Source organism: Telmatherina bonti (genome assembly GCF_933228915.1).
Source record: "Telmatherina bonti genome assembly, chromosome: 13".
NCBI lineage: Eukaryota > Metazoa > Chordata > Actinopteri > Atheriniformes > Telmatherinidae > Telmatherina > Telmatherina bonti.
The window spans coordinates 17,771,268-17,795,420 of NC_136611.1; the positions used below are offsets into that span (position 1 = coordinate 17,771,268).

The 24,153-nt window shown below is 36.2% G+C and overlaps 1 protein-coding gene across 1 annotated transcript in view; it reads left to right on the top strand.

Annotated features, from left to right (window-relative positions):
• ntrk2a (neurotrophic tyrosine kinase, receptor, type 2a) overlaps positions 1-24,153 on the top strand; it is a gene marked incomplete at its 3' end in the record, with an annotated part of 83,054 nt that overhangs the window by 43,959 nt on the left and 14,942 nt on the right. The window contains exons 13-14 of the mRNA XM_079251911.1: positions 14,598-14,786; positions 22,326-22,456. Of these exons, the coding sequence (XP_079108037.1) occupies positions 14,598-14,786; positions 22,326-22,456 (320 nt within the window). The remainder of the gene's footprint in view (positions 1-14,597; positions 14,787-22,325; positions 22,457-24,153) is intronic.

Here is a 24,153-nt window from a genome sequence, read left to right on the forward strand (position 1 = left end):
GAGTACAATCTTGTTTATTAAAAACCCCCGGACAACTGAACTGGGGGGGGGGGGGGGGGGGGGGGGGGGGCAAATCTAATCAGAAACAACAAAAAGAAGAAAGAAATGGCCATTTTTTAAATCAAATTATTTTAGAGTGTGCACTTGAGTAGCTACTGCAGCCATTATAAGAAGAAATAAATAAATAAATACATGGTTGCTCTTACACTAATGTACAAAAATGCACATTTCAAGTGGTGGTCATTGACCATCTTATTGCAAGTTGTAACAATACACATCATGTTACTGCCCTCATACTTAAGTTTAAGAGTCCATCCATTTATTGCTTTTAAACTACTTGAGCTTTTACTAAAAGAAGTGGTTTTTAAATCAGAAATCATTATAAAGTAAACTCCTAAATCTTTCTGAAGCCCTCACAGTGTGAGATTGATTGAACTGAATGTGAGGATTAGGAAGCTATCAGCACAGGGAAATTTCATTGACCACTAAAATCCCAGAAATAGTGGTGTTGCTTTTGTGCAGAACTGGGAATAATATTTTACAATCAGCAAAGCTCATTTAGTAGATTTTGTGTGCACAAAAACAATTAATTCTTGAAAGTAAACCGCAGATTACTCTCACTTAGTGGCTTAGAAAGGGAAAAATGTAATCAAATTGTCAATCTGCAATTAACTGTGAGACACAAAATTAAATTAGGAAGAATTGATGAGCTTGGAAACCAAAATAAATAAGTAAAAGAAATGTGATTGAATTAACAATAAAAACAAAACCTTGAGGCACTAAATGATGGAAAGTCTAGTGGAAATTTCACAGCTTATCTTCCTTTTTATAATGTGTTGTTACTGGGATATCTCTTTAAACAAGCTCAGCATCATTAATCTGTACTCGCACATCAGTGTTTGCGCTCTGGTTGTGCTATCTGAATTTAAAACGCAACGTTGCTCATTGGTTGGTGACTTGACCCCAGAAAAGGACCTGGTCAGGAGATGGACAATGATGATATGCAACAGATGGTAGAGAGCCAAGTTGTCCCAAGGATGGCAACACTTTTATCCCCTTCCTGGGTTCAGCCTTTCCAAAGATTCTGGTTTAAAAGGACTTTTCTCTGACCTTGTGGTCAGAGACCCCTTCAGAAGTCTGTCACATACGGACTTTTGAACGTTTTTCCTGGTTATAACCGCAGAGTCTCTAATTCTGCTTTAATTCACTTGTTTTATTTACTTGCCTTATTCTAATAAACATTTGTTAATCTTTTTCCAACTCATCCAGACTCTTTGGTAATTATTTGTTTTCCATGACAAAGAAATAATAAAAATCAAGAAATAAGGGGAATATTGGTTTTAAACATTTGTGTGTTACTATAAATGTGAAAAACTTGCTGTTTAACTCAAGTTTAAAATGTTATGTACTATATATGTACTATATGTACTACAATAGTTATAAATACTATCAGGTTCTATTTTGTCTTAGATGTATTCATATCTTTCAAATGAAAACAATAAAAAATTAAACCTACTTCTAGATATTATGGATCACTTCAAGCAGATATCAGTAAGTTTTAATAGGTGCATGATGTGGATGTGGTCAGGCTAGGATTTCATGCAAAGCTAAGTAAATTTACCTGAGTTCATTTTCTTTTGTAACCTCCTAGTGTAGATGTACATATCAAACTGAAAATGCTGGAAAACTTAAATTGCTCTGATATTTCCTTCTTCAGGAGAAAGACTGGGTTACTTAAACAAACAAAAAAAGAGACAACTTTTATTTGTCCTTTTAAATTCAGAAAATGAAAATGCTCAGAGGTGTTAATGTGTGTGTCAGTAAATATTTTGAACCGAGGTCTCTTAGTTGTCAGTACAAAAGACAGGAACAATAAAAGAAACTGAAATGAAAGTACATCTGTGACCATTTTGCTTTTAAAATCAAAGCCAAGCTCAACTCTGAGTTTTTGTACAGCCTGTTTTTTTATGAGTCATATTTTCCTCAATTGTCTTTAATTTATCTCTTAACTGCCAAAAGTAATGTTTCAAGTTATTATTGTTTTTTTTTTCTTTTGTCACTGGCTGTAAGGATTTTCAGCACTTGATAAAGTGCTTCCACTGGCCTCATCTAAATGCAAAATCATTTTCCTTCCTCTGGCACTCTGAACTTGAGAAGTTTAAGATATTAAAATGGGTTAGACTTTTGTTTTGAGTGTAAAGCTGTTAGAGGAAGTATTCTGACCATTTCATCAAGTAAAAGTAGCAATACAATAAAACTTTGAGTGAGATCAATTTAAGTGAAGATATGAATTACAGAGTATATTTTCAGTAATAAAAAAGTATACATTGCTGTACAGAGTTAATAGACTTTGCATTTATTCCCATATTCATTTTCATAAGGTTTCTATATCCCATTTAACGATCTGGTATATAGATATTTGCCTATTAGGCATATATATATATATATATATATATATATATATATATATATATATATATATATATATATATATATATATATATATATATATATATATATATATATGTATACATATATATACATATATATATATATATATATATATATATATATATATATATATATATATATATATATATATATATATATATATATATATATATATAAACCTTGTGCAAACTGTCTATGCGCTTGGGAAAAAACATGTCAGAAAATGTAGAAAATGACCAAAATGTTTAACGTTAACTGTATGGACAGTTTAAATGGAAAAATACATCAGGTTTATGCCTTGATGTATTTATGGACTTTTCTCTCAAACCAAAAACAGAAGACGGTGTGCTTTCATAGCATTTGCTATAGACCTTTCCAACAGTATGGTCTAAATGTAAACATCACACAGAAAGTTAGGCACATAACTAAAATTTGGAGTATCCATCCATCCATCCATCCATCCATCCATCCATCCATCTTCTGCCGCTTATCCGGGGTCGGGTCGCGGTGGCAGCAGCCTTAGCAGGGATGCCCAGACTTCCATCTCCCCAGCCACATTGCCAACTCTGCGGGGGGGGGGGGGGGGGGATCCCAAGGCGTTCTGAGGCCAGCCAAGGGATGTAATCCCTCCAGCGTGTCCTGGGTCTTCCCCGGGGTCTCCTCCCAGAGGGGGCCTGGAGCACCTCACCAGGGAGGTGTCCAGGAGGCATCCTGACCAGATGCCCGAGCCACCTCAACTGGTTCCTCTCGATGCAGAGGAGCATTTGGCCATATTTTGTGTTAGTTTGCATGTGAACATAAAGCAGTTAAAACTGGTTGTGTAAAAAAGATTAATGTTACCATCTGTACTTCAACCACTATTTTGTGGATAAGTGTTATGAAGCATTGCCTTGACATCCTTTAGTCTGTGGGTTTTGTAACCGGATTGATGTTCAGGGAATGGATTTAACGACTGATGGATCTAATCCAAGATGGATGTAAATCTATTGGCTGGTTAGGCTGTCCCTCACTTGTCACTATGTCCAGATTCTCAATACAATATAATAATCTATCAGATTTGATAAGTTCCCCTGTGTTTTGTGTATAAAATTACACTTGCTTTGTGTGCAGTCGGTTGTACAGAGATAAAAATTTTCAGTGTGTTTTACTCATTTCTCTTCTGAGCAGGATGGATTCAGCATGTTGCAGTCAAAGTGTTATTGTGGTTTATTTATTATTTATAATTTTTTCAACATTTATCAAGTGTGTCAGCCATTAAACAGGACTGAATTAAAGAAAAGAAGAGGGAGGGTTGAAATGAGGTTAATTTAATTTCACATTTCACTAATTGAAATGTGTTTTACCTTATTCTGCTCACATGCGTTGCAGTGGCTTTCTTGCTCTAATGACATTATCAAACTTTTTGTCATTCATTTTCTTTCTCTGTTTTTTTCTCTCTGATCCAAGTTGCTTCTCTATTTTCACATCTCTGACCACCACAGCATGCTTTGAATTAGAGAAGCTGGTCTTCCAGTGCGTCATCTGAGAAGGTGAATGTGGGTTGAATATTACAAATAGAAAAAATGAGCATGGGGGCAGGAACCAAGAAAGGCACAGGAAGAGAGGAGGATGTGGGAAGCAGAGAAGAAGTGCAGGAAAGCAAACGAGGTGGTAGACACATCATGAGAAAGGCAATACACAATGCGAGAGAGACAGGAAATGTCTATTTTTACTGGTGGTTGGGCAAGAAAAAAGGGGAATGTGATAGGCCTCTGCATTAGACAAGAGGATGAAGAGGAGGAGGAGGGTTTTGGCTCGCTCAGACTCATTCATATGGACTTTTACCTTAGGGAATTCTAGATTAGATTTTACCTATTACTATTGTTATTAGTTTAACATTAATTTTTTCCTCCATCACTTCTGTCAAGTAAAATGGTTCCTTTTATTATACTGGAGTTTATTATGCACACCACCATTTTGAGGTTTTCACAATTTCTTTTCTTGTTTACGCTTGTATTAAAGTAATTTCAGGATTTTTTTTTTCCTATTTTCCTCGACACATTATCCTATACTTACTAAACAAAATCAGTTGTCTTGGCTGTTCCCTAAAACTGCTCAAAACAGGACTGAAATAATCCATTTACATAAATATGCAGACACTTTCCTCAAGCCTTCTTGGATATGATACAAGGACACCTTTCCTTTGGAAGTTTCCCTTTCTGGAAGTCTCTGTCAGAAGTGTTGACGCTCATCGAGTCTGAGTTTGAAGCTGTTCCACAGCATTTTCCCAGACTTGCTCCGGTTGATCTGGCCGGATCACTTCAAGACTTTTTCCACTTCTGTTTTCCACCTTCAGGGAGTTGTTTCGTAGCGATATGAAACTTTGCCATAGCCTGACAACTGTGGAAAATGTTTTCAATTATGATTGACAGTTTTCTGAATCCACCCTGTGCTGTGTATTCCTGTCTCCAAGTTCCTGTTGTTAAAAAGCATCCTGTTGGCAGGATCCCCTTTCATCATGTTCATACTCGGCCCACTTCTTTTCTCACACAAAACATTGGCAATTATGACTACATAGTTGGAGGTACCATTTGGGGTCACAAGAGAAGTCATTCATGAGAATCAGGAGATAAAACAGTACCTGTTTTTTTCCAGTCACTTCCATCTAAGGTTGCACAAATCATTTCACAACTCTTCTTCCTGGCTGATTAGTGAAAACCAGAGGAACATAGATGGTCTCACATATAAAAAAGCAAACAAACAAAAAATATTACCATTTAGTTTTGCATTTTGGTTAATTGATTTAATCAAATTAAATTTTAACATCCTGATGATTTTCTTTCTTTTTTATATCAGTGAATATAAAATGAGATTGGAGTTTCTGGGTAGACCTTTTGCATTTATTATTTTAGTGAAAAAAAAGACAAACGCCAGATTTTAGTACTGATCCTGCAAAAGAGTAAACTACAGTATCACCCTTTTGCAGCCGCGCTCTACCTTAAAGCAGTGGGAATTGAGATAATTCCATAAACAGGAAAATCTCAACCTCATCACAGCGAAATAACTGAGAAAATCTTTCTTTTTATGCCTAAAACCAACAGCTCTTCAGTAAACCAGCAGCTCCTCTAACCTCAAGTATTAAACTTCCTCCCCTCTCTCCCGTCATTCCCTTTTTACTGAATCCTCCATTCCTCTTCGTCCTCGATCAATAGATTACTTCCTGTGTTCAGCAGGGTGACAGCGTCATTTAGAGACCATTGGGTTCATGTTACCAGTCATGTGTGAGTGTGTGTTAGTGTGTTTGCAAGGATTGTGAAGGGCTTTAGGGGGTCACAGAGGCCTTTTGGGTCAACAAAGTCGACAGGCTTGCCTTTGCCCCAAAGCCTGACTGACAACTCCGCACACTGCTGCCTGCTTTAATAAAACAGCCATCAAAGACAAACACAAAGCGCTGACATGGAGGAATTTGTTGACATTTAAACTTGCAATTAGCTACTTTGATCAAAAGGAAAATTACCATTCTGCAGCCATGTATGTCTCTGAAACACTCAAGATTATTGCAAAAACTGAGTCGCTGAGATATGATATCAAATGTTAAGAGGCTTGATGTTGGGTGCAAAAGCACCAAATGCCTTTAGTTCAAAGGCCTTAATATCTACAGACAGATAGGTCACCTCTTGAGCCCAATATTTTAATGGTCTTGTGTTGCCAACTTCCACCAGTAAGGTCAAATCTTGAAATCCACTATTATCTGCTAACAGCTGTCTCTGGCATAACAAAGTTGTTCTAACAGACTGACTGACAAGCCTTGATGTCCCTAAATCTTATAATAGCCTCCACACATCTATTGCCCTGGGCAACGTGAAGCAGTAAATAGCTTCATTTTGTCTGAGGTGTACTTTGAAGAGCTGAAGAGAGATCAACACAGTCACTCAACATCATGGTTTTATCTCAACTCCAGCGTGATCTCAGGCAATAAACCTCCTGCTGCACTAAAGATCCCAAACGTCTGAGCTCCCTCAGCAAAACAGTGTCACACCAGGGATGTGTGGAGCTAAAGAATGGAATGGTCCACATGGACTTATTCCTAAATGTGTAAGATTATGTCCAACACACAGTCACTGGTGTGTAGTAGCTCCTGCTTCTTCTTGTCATCACCATTCCCCTGCCAGTGGCTGCAATAGCTCTGCAGAAGGTTGATTTAATTTACAGCACCTTTTCCAGTATGCTTTCTATGCTGCTTGCATGGATGGAAAAATGAGCTGTGGCTACATTTCTCCTCTATAATGCAGAAAACGCATGCAAGATGTGAATCTATGAATTTTAGTGCCAGCTTTTTACACAATACAACATTTAAGTTTTTATTGTAGCTGTTTTTCTGCTTCTTTGACAAGGACAACTACTTTAAGATAACAGGCCATATCTGCTTAGTTTTAAAAGCATTTCTTTTCAAGCTGTCAACAAAAACCTGTAATGAAGCAGGCTATTTGAACTACGTTTTTAACTAAACAGTATCGTTATTTGTGAGGTATGCTATGATTGGATGGCTGAAACAACTCTTAAACTAGCTTTGTATGTTTGTGGCAATGCACACACCCCATGTGGCAAACCTGACAGGCAAACACTAAGAACTTCTCATTTGCTTCTTAGAATTCTTTTAAAGACAGAAATTTGAGAACAGCAACACTAAAGTTGGGTTCATCCTAAAATAAAAGTAAATTGTGCCCCTACATGTATTATCCATATGGCTGGTTAGTTACAGTGTGGTGTGGAAATACGACCATGTTCAACAATCCTGCTCTCAGTTTCGTTAATACAGCTATAAAATCTGTGTTAGAGCAAAGGCCAAAATCACTATATATTGAAAACCAAATTTTAATTTTAACATTAAGCCTGTCAGAGCTGAAGCCTTATTGTTCTCATAAAAACAAAGCTGTCCGTTTTTCATTTTTTAAAGCTGTTCTTATTTATTTATCTATTCCATTTAAAAACAAGTGACCTCTGAGAGTGGTCAAGAGTTTTTTGTATCATCCTTAAATAGTTAATCAGGCGAGAAAAAAAATAAATTAAAAATTAGGTTTACATCAAAACAGAATATTGAAACAAATATGTTGTTTTGTTCGATATTGATGCTTTCACTGTGTTTCAGTTGGATGGAAATAGGTAAGGTCATTTAGAGATAACCGTGAGATCACAGCAGATTTTCAAGCGTTTCTAACGTTTACAGATGCTTACAGACTCACTGTAAGCATCTTGTTTTTAGAGATCCTAACTTGTCAAAGCAAGTCAACTTACAACCATGGGACTTTTTTACCAGGGGTGTAAATGGCCTGGTTGATCACAATTTGATAGCATATTGATTTTAATGGTAAACACATTGATGTTTGCTGTCATTTTAAATTCACTCACAATGCGATTTGGATTCAATTAAATTCAGGATCGACTGATTGATATGAAACAATATCACCGGCAATTGAACAAAGTCATTTCCATATATACCAAAATCAACTAGAAAACAATTTAATATTTCTATTGCTGAGCTCATTTAATTAATTTAAAGTAAAAACACTTGTTCTGAAATCAGTAGTAGTGATGACATCCCAGGGGAATAAAACAACAGCCTTTTTCATGGTTAAATTGTGTTTGATAAATGACTATTTTATTGATGTTTGAACCTTGTTAGCACTTTGGATCAGTGTCATTGGCTCTTTGATCACATAATTGATATATCGATTTCGATCGATGTATTGTTATACCCTGATTCTGTAGCGGCTCTCCTGCCTCCCTCCAAGGCTTTTTGGAAGCTCATAAATGTTGCTTCAGGAGCCTTCATGTGGGTTGTATCTGGCAGCTCAAATGGACGGCCTGCTTTTCTCACATTTCCCTCTGAATCATTTCACACAATAAAGCTTTTACTCTACCTGTTATTACTACATAAATGATAGACTTGAAACAATGACATACAGTCTCTGGCAGTTTTAGTGCTTATCTCCATGCCACCCACCTCTGTCATGACCTGCATTTGGAAAGCTAGACGTTGTAATTTATTGACAGTTGTGAGGAGCATCACTCTACACCAGTTTAAACACCAGTTTCATGTCTATTAACGCTGCTGGGTCTTGACCTGACCCCATTTATACCTTCACCCTTTCGGTCCATCTCTCCATGCCTCCCTCTGCCTCCCTGCTCCATATCTTTTCATCCCCCTTTTATGCAGACACTCCCAGTAGAGGCTGTGCCACCTCTCCCTGTCTCCACACACAAACGCATGCAGGCTCCTGTCGGCTCTCAGCTTAACGGTATTTATAACGATCTGACCCTGGGACCTCTCTGCGTTAATGATCTACAGCCCCTCCCAACTCCAACACAGACACACACACACACACATGCTGACAGACGATAACCTGCACTCTTGTGTGCATCATGCTTTTCAACTCTTCGTGTTAACACAAGCTTGACCCTAACTCTAGAACTGATTAAAATGTGTGCAGTTTGAAACTTACAGCTTCATTTGCTGGATGCTTCATCCTTCCTCAATTGATAGAAATTCAGAAACCATGTCATCATTTATCAACTCATTACTAAGAATGGTGTCAAAATGCTTACTCTGCATTTTACAGTGTTTGTTTAGTTTGTGGACAATATACCTAGCAGTCTTGAGAAAACCTACCCGGTGTCTGAGCAGCGCTGGTTCAGTGAAGATCTGATGTGCTTTGCACATTCAAACATATGATTACTTACAAAGTAATCATATGTTTATAAAAATAAAAAGAATGGGTGGCGTGGTGGATGGGTTTTTCTGAAATAATAGGATGCATTCAAACAAAGTAAACAAAATACAACAACCAATCAAATTAAATGTCTAAATCAACAAGTAAAAATGAATTAATAAAAATAACCTACATCATTAATAGATCCACTCAGCTGGGTTTAATTTTGTCTTCAGGGAAGCAAACTGGTGAGATATGTAAACATAAACTAAACATAAATATTCAAAGACTTGACTCTTAACTCTGAGGTTTCTATTATCAGAAGGTTTTGGAGCGAAAAGGCCTGTACTTGCCTGACGGGTTGGCTTATATAACTTCCTGGGCGACAGATTATGGTGACTGTGGTGACGCTAGGTGGAGACTTTTTGTGATTTAACAAGTATTATTTACTTTTACCGAGGAAAACAAAAAAAGAAAAAAGAAAGAAAACTTAAAGACTTAAAGAATCTTATGTGACTTACTAATAAACCCTCAGACCACCCTCAAAACTAAGGGTTTCAAAACTAGTTTCAACGAGTGAGAGCGATTCCAAAGCCATGTGACAGAGAACCTATTGTTATTTTTTTTTTAATTTTTATTGGTTATTGTTTATTTCATCCAACACTACAGACAATTTTCAGTGTGATAAAATGAAGGTGTAAAACAAAAAAGTAAAAAGAATCATAAAAATAAGCTAAGCCTTTAAAGTATTTATTTGAAATGGGGAAAAAAACCTTTTCATTTTGTTGGAATTTTAACAAAACGAGGATAAGAGAGCTGAAATGGTTTCCAAAGCTGAATTGTTTTCTAATGCACATACTGTAAGTTAGAAAGCTGCAAAGAACAATGTGACCCTAAGATGTTAACCTTAAAATTAAAAAAAAAAAAAAAACATTTTAAAAAAAAGAAAGCTGCAAAGAACTATTTGACCCTAAGATGTTAACCTTAATACTTTTAATTCAGCCAAAGCATGTGCAGTATGCACTTTTTAGTCCACTCCCATCCCTCTTCAGGGTCCATTAACTGACACTTTTTTTTTATACAAGTCTTGTGCTGGATGCAGTGAGATGCTGCCAGACATCATAGCCAACTAAAACACATTTGCTGCAAATACACTTTCAATACTCCACACAGAAAAACAAAACATTGTTTTTTTTCTCCTACTTTTTCTCTCTCAAGGCCTTTCCGCTCCTCAAACATTCACCGACACAGAAGAAACAAAGTTGTCAGCCGTCATTATTATTCACCACACAAGATGGAAAACAGCTTATGGATTTCCTGTTAATAGGAAGCAAATTTAAGCTCAATTGTGAGTGTATATGTGTTCTTTTCTAAAGAAGGTCTGCTGCGCTGCATTCACTACCTGCATATGTGTGTGCGTGTGTGTGTGTGTGCGTGCGTAAACGTATGCGTCAGAACAATTCTCTCTGGTCTATAATGAAACCCCTGCTGTTGCTTGTCTTCACCTAACACCAGGCTGAAGAACTGATGAAAGACTGGACGGTTGCCTCTAATTGCATTCCCTTAGAGCATATAGAAACAAGTCATACCGCTCACACCCCAAACAGAGTAAATGCATTCCTAAGATTACCTCTTAGAACTAGAAGTATGACATAAACAGTCACTCACCAGTTTTAATTGCTGTACTTGAGGGAAAACTACGAAAAGGAGTAATCCATGAACCTCTTTAAGTACCCGAGCAATAAAGATCATTTGCACACATTGCTAGTTGTTATTAGGACATTTGGTGTTACTGCCGGAGTCTCATTTAATCATCAGCTTTAGAAGTGAGATGTCTGCATGCGGTAAAAACAATACAAAGTGTACACGTTTCAATCCAATAACCATTTAAACTATGGCAGGGAAAAGTTCTAGTTTAAATTTTGAGGCTCAGCACTGAAAACCTTCTCTAACAATGTAAATGGGTTCTTTAGTATTTCCAGCTCTATGGTCTCACACACCAAACCAACATAACAGCATCATCAAGCAATATTCTCATTACCTGTCTGCAGAATATCATACAAAAAGTTATGCACAGCATTTTGTGGATTTGCTACATATTTCCAGAAACAGAAAATATCAGTATGCCTGTGGAGTCTGCACATTTGGTTATCCTGACAGCGGTTTTAGTCAGAAAAATTTTGACAGCAGCAGCAAATTATGGATAGTACACATATACTTGAGGAAGGTTGTGAGAAAAAAGATACAATTTCTTAGTTAAATAAAGTTTTGCATTTTAATAACATAATTTTGTGTGTGTGTGCATTTACCACAAACATCAACCCACCCCTTCATTTTCTTTTACTTATTTGGGGTTGGGTCACGCGAGCAGCAGCTGAAACGTTTCCTTTCCCGATTACTTCTTCCAGCTTAAGCAGCCATTTCTTCCAGTCAGTCTGGGGGATCTGGACAGCCGAGCCCACACCAACCAAGAGCACGTCAGCTGGACCTCCTCCTAGTGGGGCATGATTGGAACACGTCACCAGGGAGACGTCCTTGAGACATTCTAGCCAGACGTCACTACTCACCTCATTATAAAGTACATTTTACAAGCTGAGATATATTATGCCACATTTGGTTTAACATGAAAGTCTCCCTGCTCCAGGCTCTTCTGGAAGTCTTTTTTATTTTTAATTTCTCCCCTTTTTATTGGCTGCTAGAAATAATATCTTCCCATTTTAAAGAATCCTTTCAAAAATGTCTTAATCCAGTAGAGAATTTGGATGACCCCCACAATCTAATCACTTGTTCCTCATTCCATTTCCTCAGATTTCCCAAAAATCTTATTAAAATCCAATCATTACCTTATGAGTTATGTTGCTAACAGACTTACAGACAAACCAATGTCCTCGAAAATGTGACCTCTGTCAAGGTGGAGGTAATAAACAAATTGTTAAATGAATAAAAACGTATGTAATTCATATTTGACAGTACCTTCAGTTGGTGGGTAAAACATATGCAATATTACATGGCAGCTCAGGTTGTGAACATCCCATAGCAGCTGCTCCTTTTGTTGTTAAATTATAAACCTCAAATATGCTCTGAAGTTAGGGTTCAAAGCTCAGTTATGTAGACATGTAGCGTGTTTATACTGACATATTATTCTGCAGATGAAGACATTTCCAATGGTGGTTTTCGTTCAGTGAAAGCCAAAGTTTTTATTTTTACTCATTCCACTGCCAGAGACCTTCAAAGGCTTAGTATTAGAGAGCATTTGCAAAGCATATTCGAAAAGAACTCACCTTTAGCGGTAGAATAGTTTTCACAACCTTGGACATTGTTTTAAGCTTGGAAGAAGGTGTGAAATGCTGAATTTAAGGTCAGAACCCAGTCTATGGGTCAGGGTTAGATCACAGATTATTAAAAATACACATGCATTTTAACAACCCTTGGGGAAAAAAAGAAAAGAAAAAGAAATGACAAAGGTTTATTAAAGTGAAATTGGAATGAATTATTTCCAGAAGGCAGTCGCATATGGTTTAAACTGGACTTATTTTCAGAATTTGGTTGTGCATAATGGGGTTTTAATGAAATACAGTTTGATTAAACAATTGAAAGTAAAGCATTTGGTTTTTAACTATATTTTGATCATATTTTGATAGAGATAGTTTAACATTTGATTTGCACACACACACACATACACACACACAGAACCAGAAAAGCCCTGCAGACCGAGTGCTTCCAGTGACTTGGACACTGGCTCAGAATTTCATTGGGATATCTGTACATTATGTTTAACAAGAACATGATCATATAAACTATTTGTCAGAATAGCCTAAATCAAAAGGCGTTTCAAGCCTGAAAACACAGTGGAGAGACCATATCTTTCAGGTGAATCAGGAACAGTCTGATAAACTTCCATTAGCCAAACCTGGATAATTAGGGGAAAATGGCTACTTTCTCATTTGTCACTTTCTTCTACATTCCTCATTTTGTCTGAATTACTAGATGCTGAGTTTATTGCCAGTTTTACTTTGAGGAACATTTACAGTGACCACTGGTGCTTCATTATACAAATATTATGCACATCCTTATGCTGCAGCGAGAAGAAAATAAATCAATCATTTTAGTTTGTATGTATTAATTAGTGATGAGTGAAGGGCTTAAGGCATCAGAAAGACACCTACGAGAATAAGCATTAGTGTGTGCCTGTACACACTTGCAAATGAAGTGGCGATTTAGCAATATTGTGTGGCATTAAAAAAAGGCTGATAATGTTTGTTTTGATTTTTAGTGTGAATATGCAGAACATTTAGCTGCAATGTCATGAAGATTTACTGTTGCTGACAAACTTCATACACAGTATTTATTGTCATATTTAGAAGCTCATTACACATTCATCCTCTTTTTCTCCAACTGGGTGGACTCTGTGTGTGACTCATGCCATCCTGCCCGTATGCTGTTTTCAAAGGCTTCATTTTAGCGCTGCTTCATTTTTTCTTAAATTTATTTATGCATACAGTAGGAGTTCATGCGTTTTAATATTCAGTGACAGAATTTTGAAAATGGCTTGTCTTCCTCTGGTTTTTACTCCCCCTCAGTCATTTTATTTGTCTTTGTGAAAGACTAATTCGCTTAGCGTTTGGAAACATAAACACTGAGAGCTGGAAATGGAAAATATTTCACCCTTTAAATATAAAAAAGCAACAAGTGCTAATAAAGTACATGTGGCAGAAAAATTCTCCCAGCTCAGACTTCCAGTCAGACACTTACAGGGATTTTCCAACTCTTATTTAACTTTTTGCATAATTGAAAAGAGTTTCTCCTCATTGTATTTTTTTCTATTTATATACAGCTGTTAATCAGTGCTGTTTCTGAAAGGATTCACCTCCTCCTGACCACCTATTAAGTGTGATATGGTAGTACACACACTCTTACCTTGACAGAGTTGTGTTTGGTTAATGATGGGAAGCACACTCATGGGGTCTGGGAGGGGAATATGTTTTGTTGGATTGGAGATTAAATCGGTTTCAGTAAAGTTTGTCATCACAGATTTGAATAGACATGGACTGGTGCGTGTTTAAAAGAACTGAAAACATCCGAGAGAGAAATGTTTTCAAAGCAGAAAGAAAAGAGGTCATAACTGAGAATGATGCAGGTGCCAATCCCTGCTTGGAGAAAACAAACATGTGAATGTGTTTGTATGAGCAAATTAGTTGTACTAGCAAAGCATCAGCTCTTAAAAGAGAAACTTAAATCCTACTTTCTCAAATACACACCCAAGCAGTTATTGTGTGAACTGGGTGGGACTGTTGATATCTGTTTGCCACTCAGCCCCACCTCATCACGGCATTAGACAGGTGCTTCTTTTCTTCGATCCGTCACCTACCTGCCACTAGTTAAATAACATTTCTTGAGTTGTTGATCTCATTGTTTGTCTAGCTCATGGTTCTTAATCCAATCTTCATATTCCCCCAGGACCATCTTCAGTGATCAGCAATGATGATGACTCAGCTTCTCCTCTTCACCATGTCTCCAATGGCAGCAACACTCCCTCCTCCTCAGAAATGGGGCCTGATGCAGTCATTATTGGCATGACTAAGATCCCGGTGATAGAAAACCCTCAGTACTTCAGGAGCACCAACAGCCTGCTCAAGACTGACACATGTAAGTCATGAAATAAAATAAGATAAAAATATTTTATCTATGACAAGCACATACATGTCAGCTTGGCTTACTGTCATTCCACATGTCCATAGTCTTAATTAAACAAGTAAACTACTGTATGTCTGTCACACCAAAGCTACTATCGCCCCTCCTTTATTGTAAACAAGGTGACCACGGAGCTGCTGATTGTTTTTTTAGTACTCCTGGAAATATAGATAACAGAAAGCAATTTCAAACTCATAACCACTCATGTGACTCATATACATAGCCACAAGCACAACATACAAGAACTCAGGGAGTCCTGACAAGTTGCACTGATCTTTCATCTAACCACAGAAAATGCATTCAAAAAGACAGTGGTTTAAAAAAAAGGGGAAGAAGAGGAAAAACAAAACTAAAAAGAGAAAGTTACTCAAGAACAGAAGAAAAGAAATAGCAATAAACAAATAGACAGAGAACACACGAGGATATTGACCTGCTCCATCAACATGACATTATGATTATTGGCAAGTAATAAAAGCCTCTCCAGGCTTTGGCCTTGTATGGTAATAAATTATGGAACTGTGTATGTGTGTGTCTTTTCTGTTGATAGCTAGGTTTAGGAGATATACTAATGGGGAACTGGAGGTTGACCTCTTCAGTCCTTCAATATAACTGGAAGACTGATCATAATTTACAGCCCAAAGACAAGAATGAAAGCACCAAGGATCAATAGAAGTCAATAACATACTCTGGTGTATGCGCATGAGCCTGCGTGCGTATCTTCAAAAAATACCCACAGCCATTACAATCCTTGTCCTGGGTGCTTTTTTGAGTCACAAACAGGCAACATAAATGCTAAACGGTATCTTACTGATTATTTAACAATCTTGCCTTTTCACATTGGTACAAAAGCTTTTGATGGAGGCTGTTTGACAAAGTGGCACAAAGTTGCTCTATTAAATCCTGGCTTTAACCAGCTTTTTAAATTATTGCAAAAGTCTCTTCCTGGCATTAACAAACCAAAAATTACTATGCAGAGATTATGGATCTGCACATAATCATGGAAAATATTGACTGTTGTACAGCTTTCTTCTGAAGTGATCACCTCACCACTAACACTAAATGAGAGGATTGTTGGAGAGCATGCGCCATGAATGATTAAACAGTTACAGTAAAATACCTGCATTTGCAAAGGTTTTAACTATTGTGTTTATGATTCCCCAGTTCCTCATGTACATGCACTCAGTTTGCTTCTGTGTATATGAGCAGGATGTTAAAGACAGAATGATGAAGAAAAGTACATTTTTAATTTAGACATTTTATCTGTAGCTGAAGATGATTATGTTTATTTTAATGTCAAAAATAACAACACAAAACACCTTTTTTCAATGGATATGGTAATACATTAAAGTTAATGCAATTCAATTCAGCTTTATTTGTTGCGTGCTTAATTTATTTAATGGAAAATAGCCTAGAAAACGTAATAACAACAGTACATTTCCCCACAAGATCACATAACTCTTACCAGGAAATATCCTAATGAATTATTCTAAAGATAGAACTTTTAATATGAATCTTATCCATGGTAAACAAAGCTACCAATCAATAACTGATTAACTTTAACTGATTGAAAATAAAACATAAATTTGATTATTATTTAAACTTTATAACAATTTGAAAAATACTTTAAAGTTCTGCGACTATACATGCTCCAATCGGCAGGAAATAACAACAGAATAACACGCAAAAGGAATGTCATGTAATATCCTGCAGGATGATCTTTCACATATGTTGGAGTTTATGACTGACATGTAACATGTGGTAGATATGACTAATAGTGACATTTCTAAAGTACTAGAGGCTCCAGTTTGAAGGCCACAACTATTACTTTTTTAATCTCTTTTTAATATTATTGCTTTTGCTTTTAGGTTTTTACTTATCTTACTTATTCTAAACATAGTGTAAACTTTATTCTTTTTTCAAATTTATTTTAGGATGTATTCTATGAAGCAGCTTTTGTGAAAATAAAGATTCTGACACTGCAGCCATGATGCAGCAGTACTGCAGATACTCTTCATATTACCTTTAAAGTTTACACTGATATGTTCCAAAACACTTTCTTAACTAACTCTAATCTAAACAGAATGAGTCAAGATAGTAAAAAAAAAAAAAAAAAAATGCTTCCTAAACATCTAGAACATACAGGTCTTTCTACTGTACTCCTAAAAATCCTTTATATTGCAACTAAAATTAGAAAAAATTCAATTTACTTCATGATAAGTATTTTCATTTCATTTTATTTCCAGATACTAACTTCTTTGTTTCCAGATAACTAAAAAGTGGCCTTGTTTCTCTTTATCTGAGGCTTATTATTTGTGACACAGCATTACTCAATTCTTCCACAAAAGGTATCCAAGCAGATCTCATGGGATTTATATTTTGATGTAACCAGGGAATGAGGATTAACGTTGTTCTGGAAAGTGTTCGTCATAAGTCAACACATGTACACTGCCTTTAGAAACACCCATACACACAAACATTTACACACATACTTACACGCTTGAGAAAGTTTTGCTTACAATTAGTTACACCTTGATGAGAGGGCATGCGTGACAGTGGAAAACAAAAGGGAAAGTCAGAGTCAGGAGATGTTTGTTGTTACTGGTTGTCCTCTTCTCAAAGCGCCTGTCAGGCATGTTTGTGTCTTTGACATATTATGGACTGGTTCCAATTAAGATAGACGCCATTTCCAAGTTATTTTACATCTGCACAAAGGGTGATGGAGAGATTTTGTTCAGATGATTTAAAGAGGGGTAAAAGAACGGGCAGAGGCCTAATAGGCATTTTGTCCCAAGAAATTTGTTTCCTCAGTTGTTTGTACGGCGCCGTCTGAGAAAGAATACTGTGGGTGTGAAGATTGGCTCTGTGGGGCAATGGGAAGATATCTGAAGAAAAAAAACATTGAAATACAATCCACATTACTGTCGATGCTGTTGTGTTCGCATATCTTAAAGAGTTTATTAAAAAAAAGATTAATCATGCAGCACAATAAAGGAAGAACTTGTGTTAAAGGGTTCTGATTAAAAAAAAAAATCCCTGGTTTATCAGCAGAGAGGTGACAGTTTAGACAGATAAGTGATGGAGCAAAAGATTAATAAGGAAAGTGAGAGTATGATCATTGACAGAGATTTGCTAAATGAGGAGAAAATGAATACAAGTATGAGGGAAAACATTAGAAAATACAAAAAATTAGGTAAATGCAAAATCTTAGTTAAACATGTTCTGTTGCAACTTAATCAATGCAAAGTGGGAGAAGGAGTGCAAACTTTGCAAACTAGACAGCAAAATTCGCTACAGTGTTACTGCAAACATTGCAGCAACAACTTATATCAACCAAAAATATAAATACATAAATAAATAAGTCACTGCAGGGATGGCTATGAGAGCAAACACATCCTTCTACCAAAGGGAAGATGGCGGAAGCAGTGGTTTGCACTTATTTTCTATTTGAGGGTGTTAATTAAGCAGAAGTGGCGCGAGACGTTTTCATGGATGAATGCTTATTAAACAACCGTAGGAGGAAATGGTGTGGTGAGGTAATTAGCTGGTTAAATGGTGGGTAGCTGTCTTTTGGGGCTTTGGCTTTATTGTGTGCTGCTGGTGCATGGAGAATTGTGGGTGATCTTTGACCTGTTACTGCTGTTATTAAGATAAACACCAAACACCATTAGGAATATACGAGGAAAATGGAATCAATACACACTCTTAACTCCAGCCACAATGACACCTCCACTGTTCCCCCTGTTGTCACTAAAGACATAAAGACATAAAGTCACATTGTGCTTACATGCTTTTGTTCTCCAGCAGCAAAAGAAACACAACAGGTTTCATAATGGTTTTGCTAAAGAACATAATGATTTAAATTCATGGATTTTCAAATATCATAAAACATCTCTAGAGAGCTTTGGTAAGAACTGATCTCTGTTTAGAAAGCATCATGTGTAGAAACCAGAGAACCTTGGACTCAAAATAACTCATGATTGGACTGGTTTCTTTTACAATGGTGAGATGAAAGTTAACTGGTGCAGTCCAATAATGTAATTAATGTAAACTGAAAAACGAGTTTAACAGGGGTGGGCATAGTCTGGGACAAGAGTAAATACATCCCTTCCTATTTCGGATTAGAAGGGTGCATTTCATGGCAGGGATGCTTATTTCGACATAACACCAGCTCTGTGCTGATGCTCAGCCTGTAAAAGGGTTGTAAACATCTGTTGCCAAGTGGAGAGAGCAGCATATTTAAAACACTCTTCTTATTAAACCCTCAGAAAGTCTTTATACAAACACAAGTACTTTCTGAATCTTTATGTCTGGCAGTGTGTGGGAGGAAAACCTAAAAATTCTTTGTAAGTAACTTAAATCTGATGTCTTTTTTTTTTTTTTTTTTTTAAATAAAAAAATTGATTAAAAAAAAATAAGAAAAAAAAGTAACTTAAATCTGATGTCAAAAGTATTCTGCAGATATCCACTTTAATTTCAGCTCAACACCATTTTGGCTGTTTGACCTAAATAAATCTACACTTGAGTTAAGTTTTTTTTTGTTTTTCTTTCTTTTTTGCTTTCAACCACAAAAGGAAACAAGCTGCTTTTGTTGAAATTAAAAATGCAGAGTTGAAATGTATTAGTTGTTACAGCTGTATATTTACACAAACATTAAATATATTTGTCATACAAATGTAAATGTTCCATGATGGTGCCTTCAGAAGGTTCAAGTTACAACTTAAAATCACGTTTTCAATCTCCATCATCAGGCTTGCAGGTTTGCTCTGCTGTAAATAACCAGCAGTTGTTTAGGTGTTAGGTAAATCTTTCAAAACCTTTTATAAAATGATTATTACTACTACTACATACTACTGCTACTACAACAACAACTACTACTACTACAACTACTAATACTAATAATATTAATAATAACAGAATAAAATATGACTGTAATTACTTAACTTGACATTTTCATCTCTTAAAACACTGAACCCAGCATCTCAGACATCTTAAATGTCCGCTCTCCATCGCTGTATCTGTCTGTAATATTGGCTTATAGTGGACCTCAACAGCTTACAGTGTAGATCAATGCAGCAACATCTGAGAGTCTAGCTGCTCTTTAATGTGATATTCTAGTGGACAGTTTTTCTTTAAATGCGGCACTTAATGGCATCACACACAAATCTCAGTTCTTGATGTCTTCTTGTGTATTTGTGTGCATTTTAGCACATTCTATAGTGTGCCTTTTACACAGTGTTTCCAGGCATGCAAACATTTGCTATGAAATATCAGCTCCACAATCCAAAACTAGTGTTTAACTTTAGGGATGAGCATTGTGATGTTAATCCTTCTGTAGAATTAAACCTTGTGTTATTAGCATGGCAATAAGCCAAATTTTTCTGGAAATCAGCCAGCATTGAATCATGTGTTACTTAGCAACAGGAAGCAGGGCTGTCGAATCGGATCCTGCTGTGGGTGAGCAGACAGCAGGAAGGGATTACATGCATGAAACAGACACATTTTTCAAATTTACATCCCAATAAAACGTGAATGAAATTAGCATATGGTATTACAAAATTATTGAATTTGTGAATTAAATTAAGCCGTTATAGTAAATAAAACATACAAATAATAACATAAGAGCAACATAAGAATATCTCAAGGTCTTTAGTAAAGTATGAAATGATGATCTACATTACTACTTTTGGTTTAATCTAAAACTCACCATGAACTATCTCAAGAGTGAATCTGTGCATGCATCTGTTCACAAATTTTAACAAAAAACTGCACAATTTAGCAGAATCTTCATTTTGAAAATGCAATAGTTTCTTGAGCTTGCACATCCTGCCGCCAAGGTTATTTATTTATTTTTTTTCTAAGAGGGAAACGTATATGGTTAACATAACCAATTTTAGCATGAATAAATGTACTAATAACAATAAAGAAATTTCACCTCATGCTTTAAAACCATAAAGAAAACAATGCAGTGGAAGAAATAAGAGTCTAGATAACATAATAACATAAATTAAGTTTTTTTCTGATAAGTTAGACAACAGTAACATTTTGAGCAGTGGTTTTAGCCAATCTTGCTTTCACCATGTAATTATAGAATAACCCCACATTATATAAGAGCCCTCAAACCTTATCATTACTTTATAATGCACAGAGAAAACTCTCAGAGAAAGAGTCAGGGTTAATTACAACCACTCTCCAGGGATTTATGATTGTGTCTTCCTGTGTGAAATGGAAGAAGGACAGGGAGAGAAATGGGACAACACGGACATCCTGCACTGCAGCAGCCTATCATGAACACGCTGCTGTAAAACAAAGAAGAGGTGGAAAGGCTATGATACAGTCACATATTACAGCATATCTGCAAGTTGGATCAAACTTGGCAATGTTTCTGGTAATTAAGATATTTGGTTATCATTTATATCCTAAAGCAAAATTATTTTGTTTTCTTAAAATTTCTCTCAAAAACTTATAAGATGTTGTTTAAATCAATTTGTTTACAGATCAGGTCCAGCTTTACTGCAACAGGTAACATAAAAATATTTAAAACTAGATCTATTTAAATGTCAGAAGCTGAACAGATTTATCAGTCTTACTTATGTGTCTGGTGTTTTAGGGAATGCTCTGTCGGAAGAATTTAAAGGTTGATTTTCATTGCCTGAACATAAACACTCAGTGAAAATTAAGACAGAAAATACCTGTTCTCATTCAACTTGTCCCATATTTTGGGATTAATCTTAATTTTCTTAATGAAAGTTAGTCTGGTAGGTCTTGATCAAAGCCTCTCAACATTCAAACATAAAATAAAATGAGGCTGAAATGATCTTTACTGAGATGTCACTGTCAAGGACACTTCATTGTCATTGTTTGTGGTGAATCGTTGTGCTTTTCACCTGGGGCATAAAAATAACCAACTGGCAACAAAAAAACATGAAATGTTCACAAAAGGAAAATAAGAAGAAGTGCAAATACTTCAAATCCAGAGTTCAGTCTCAAACTCAGGTCACCTGCATTGAATTTATGACTTGTTCTTTCAAACCCCAAATGTGGGCCTTGTAAATCATATAAGTTCCATGTATATCTGCACCTGAGTGTCAAAAAAATTACCCTGAAGAGATGCACACTGTCTTCAGATTCTGTCCCCTGATGTTTACTGGCCAACTGTGAGTATGCAAACAGCTACGATAATTAAAAATGATCAAACAAATGCTCCAAACCCCAGACTCTGGAGTCAAACTATTGCTCTTGAGTGATACCTTATCTCTTATCACCACTGCTTTGTAAAACCTCATATCTGTAATAAAACACAAGGCTTTTCTTGTTTGCTGTTTGTGTTAAAGACATTGGTTGTCAAAGTCTTGTCATCTCGGTCTACAGACATTTTAAAATTTCACAGCTGACATGAACAGCATGTAAAAAATAATGAATTTTCTACCTGATTAAATCTGTAGAGTTTCTCCACCATAACGGCTGAAACTTTGTTCTCTGTTCCCCTTGTTACAGTTGTCCAGCATATTAAGAGACACAACATCGTGCTGAAGAGGGAGCTGGGGGAAGGAGCCTTTGGAAAGGTCTTCCTAGCTGAGTGTTACAACCTCTCACCTGACCAGGAGAAGATACTCGTGGCTGTCAAGGTAACATCAGTTTCCCAACAAAACTATTCCAAATGTAGAAAAATCTGCACATCTCTGCTCATCTGTGTTGATTAGATTCAGAAGACAGATATTGTGTTATTTTTGTAATCAAGTTGTTTTTGAGTTGTTTGTGTCTTATTTATCGATTTATATATTTGTATGTTTCCACCAGCTGGGCCAGTCACACAGAGTTTCTTTGAATGTGTCTATTTTCCATTTTTTAAAGCTTTCTTTTGTCTAGAAATATGCAATTACTGGGATTGACTGCAGGGATTGTAACTAAAACAAAGCAAACTTTTTATCAACACAAGCATTTGTTTTTTGTTTTTAATAACATATATAACAGACAGAGAGTAAGAGATGTCTTTGCAAATACATCCTGCTGTGCTTTAAATTCATTTGCTCCAAGTCTAGTTTTAAAACAAGTCATTTTATCCAAACCCCTGATCCTCCAGAATAAGATTTACAGCTTAAAATACAACCTTTAATGCCCTTAGTGAAGGTGAAAATATTGCTTTTCCTACAATATAAAAGTTACATTTGATACCTGCAGTACATTGGAATTATCGACCAGTTTACAGGAGATAATCTTATATTGCTGAAATGGATACATAGAATTTGAAATATAATCTGTTCTATGGTGTTGGTACAGAGTTTAGAGTCTATAATTCCCTTTATTTCTTCTGCTGTGGTTAGAAAAGCATTACTTTCAAAGGGTTCTCTACAAGAATAAAGGTGGGATTACATTCAAAACCGCTGACTTCCGGGATCAAATTGAACATCTATCCGCCCATCAGTCTCCCCATCAAGACTGCTCTGTCTCTTCTGGTCTGCAGTGAAACAAGATCTGAATGGCTAAGAACTCTTCATTAACAATACATGACCCCCCCCTCCTTCTTCTTTGCAACCCACTTCCTCCATCCTCCACACCTCTGGCTCTTACCTGCAGGACTTTTACTTTCTGATCTGATGCATCCTCCTGCCTCTGTTCTTCTTCTCAAATCCTCCATCTTCTTTTCTGTTTTTGGACTTCCTGTTTGTTTCCAGCTAAGCTTTAAACTGCCTGCTGATGTACACTGCCAGCTTAGCTTCAGCTCAGGCTCAATGTTCTTCAAAATATCACCAAAAAAGTCTTGGAAAGAGAAACTCTTGCAGAGCATTTCAAATCCAAAGACTGGAGTCAGCCTCCCAAACTAACTTCTAAATGTGTTTGCATGTTGATATCGTTTAGCTGAATTGTTTGTTTAATATATTAATTGAATATCTGATCTTTTTTGTAAACTCAGATAATGTTCAAGCCAAAATCAGAAAAGGCTGGGACTGCATGGACAAAGCAAATGTTGAAATATATTTCTTTTACTTTTATTTCAAACTTAAATATTGCATTTGAGCTTCACTTGATTTATGCACAAACATTCTTTAATGCTTGACCTGCAACACTTTCCGTAAAAATAGCCAAAAAAAAAAAAAAAAAATGTTGATATGGAGATGATTAAAAGCAAGTAATGAGATAAAAATCAAATAATGTAGCATCAGCAAGTGATTGTTTTCTGGTATGGAGCATCGCACTGTGAAGATATGTATCATGATCAAACACAGGAAAGAATGTTGCAATAGATGAACACACATCCTCTTTTAGGATATCTTTTTCAAGGGTCTCCTAAAGAAGGCGTTACTGGACTGGACTATACTTCATG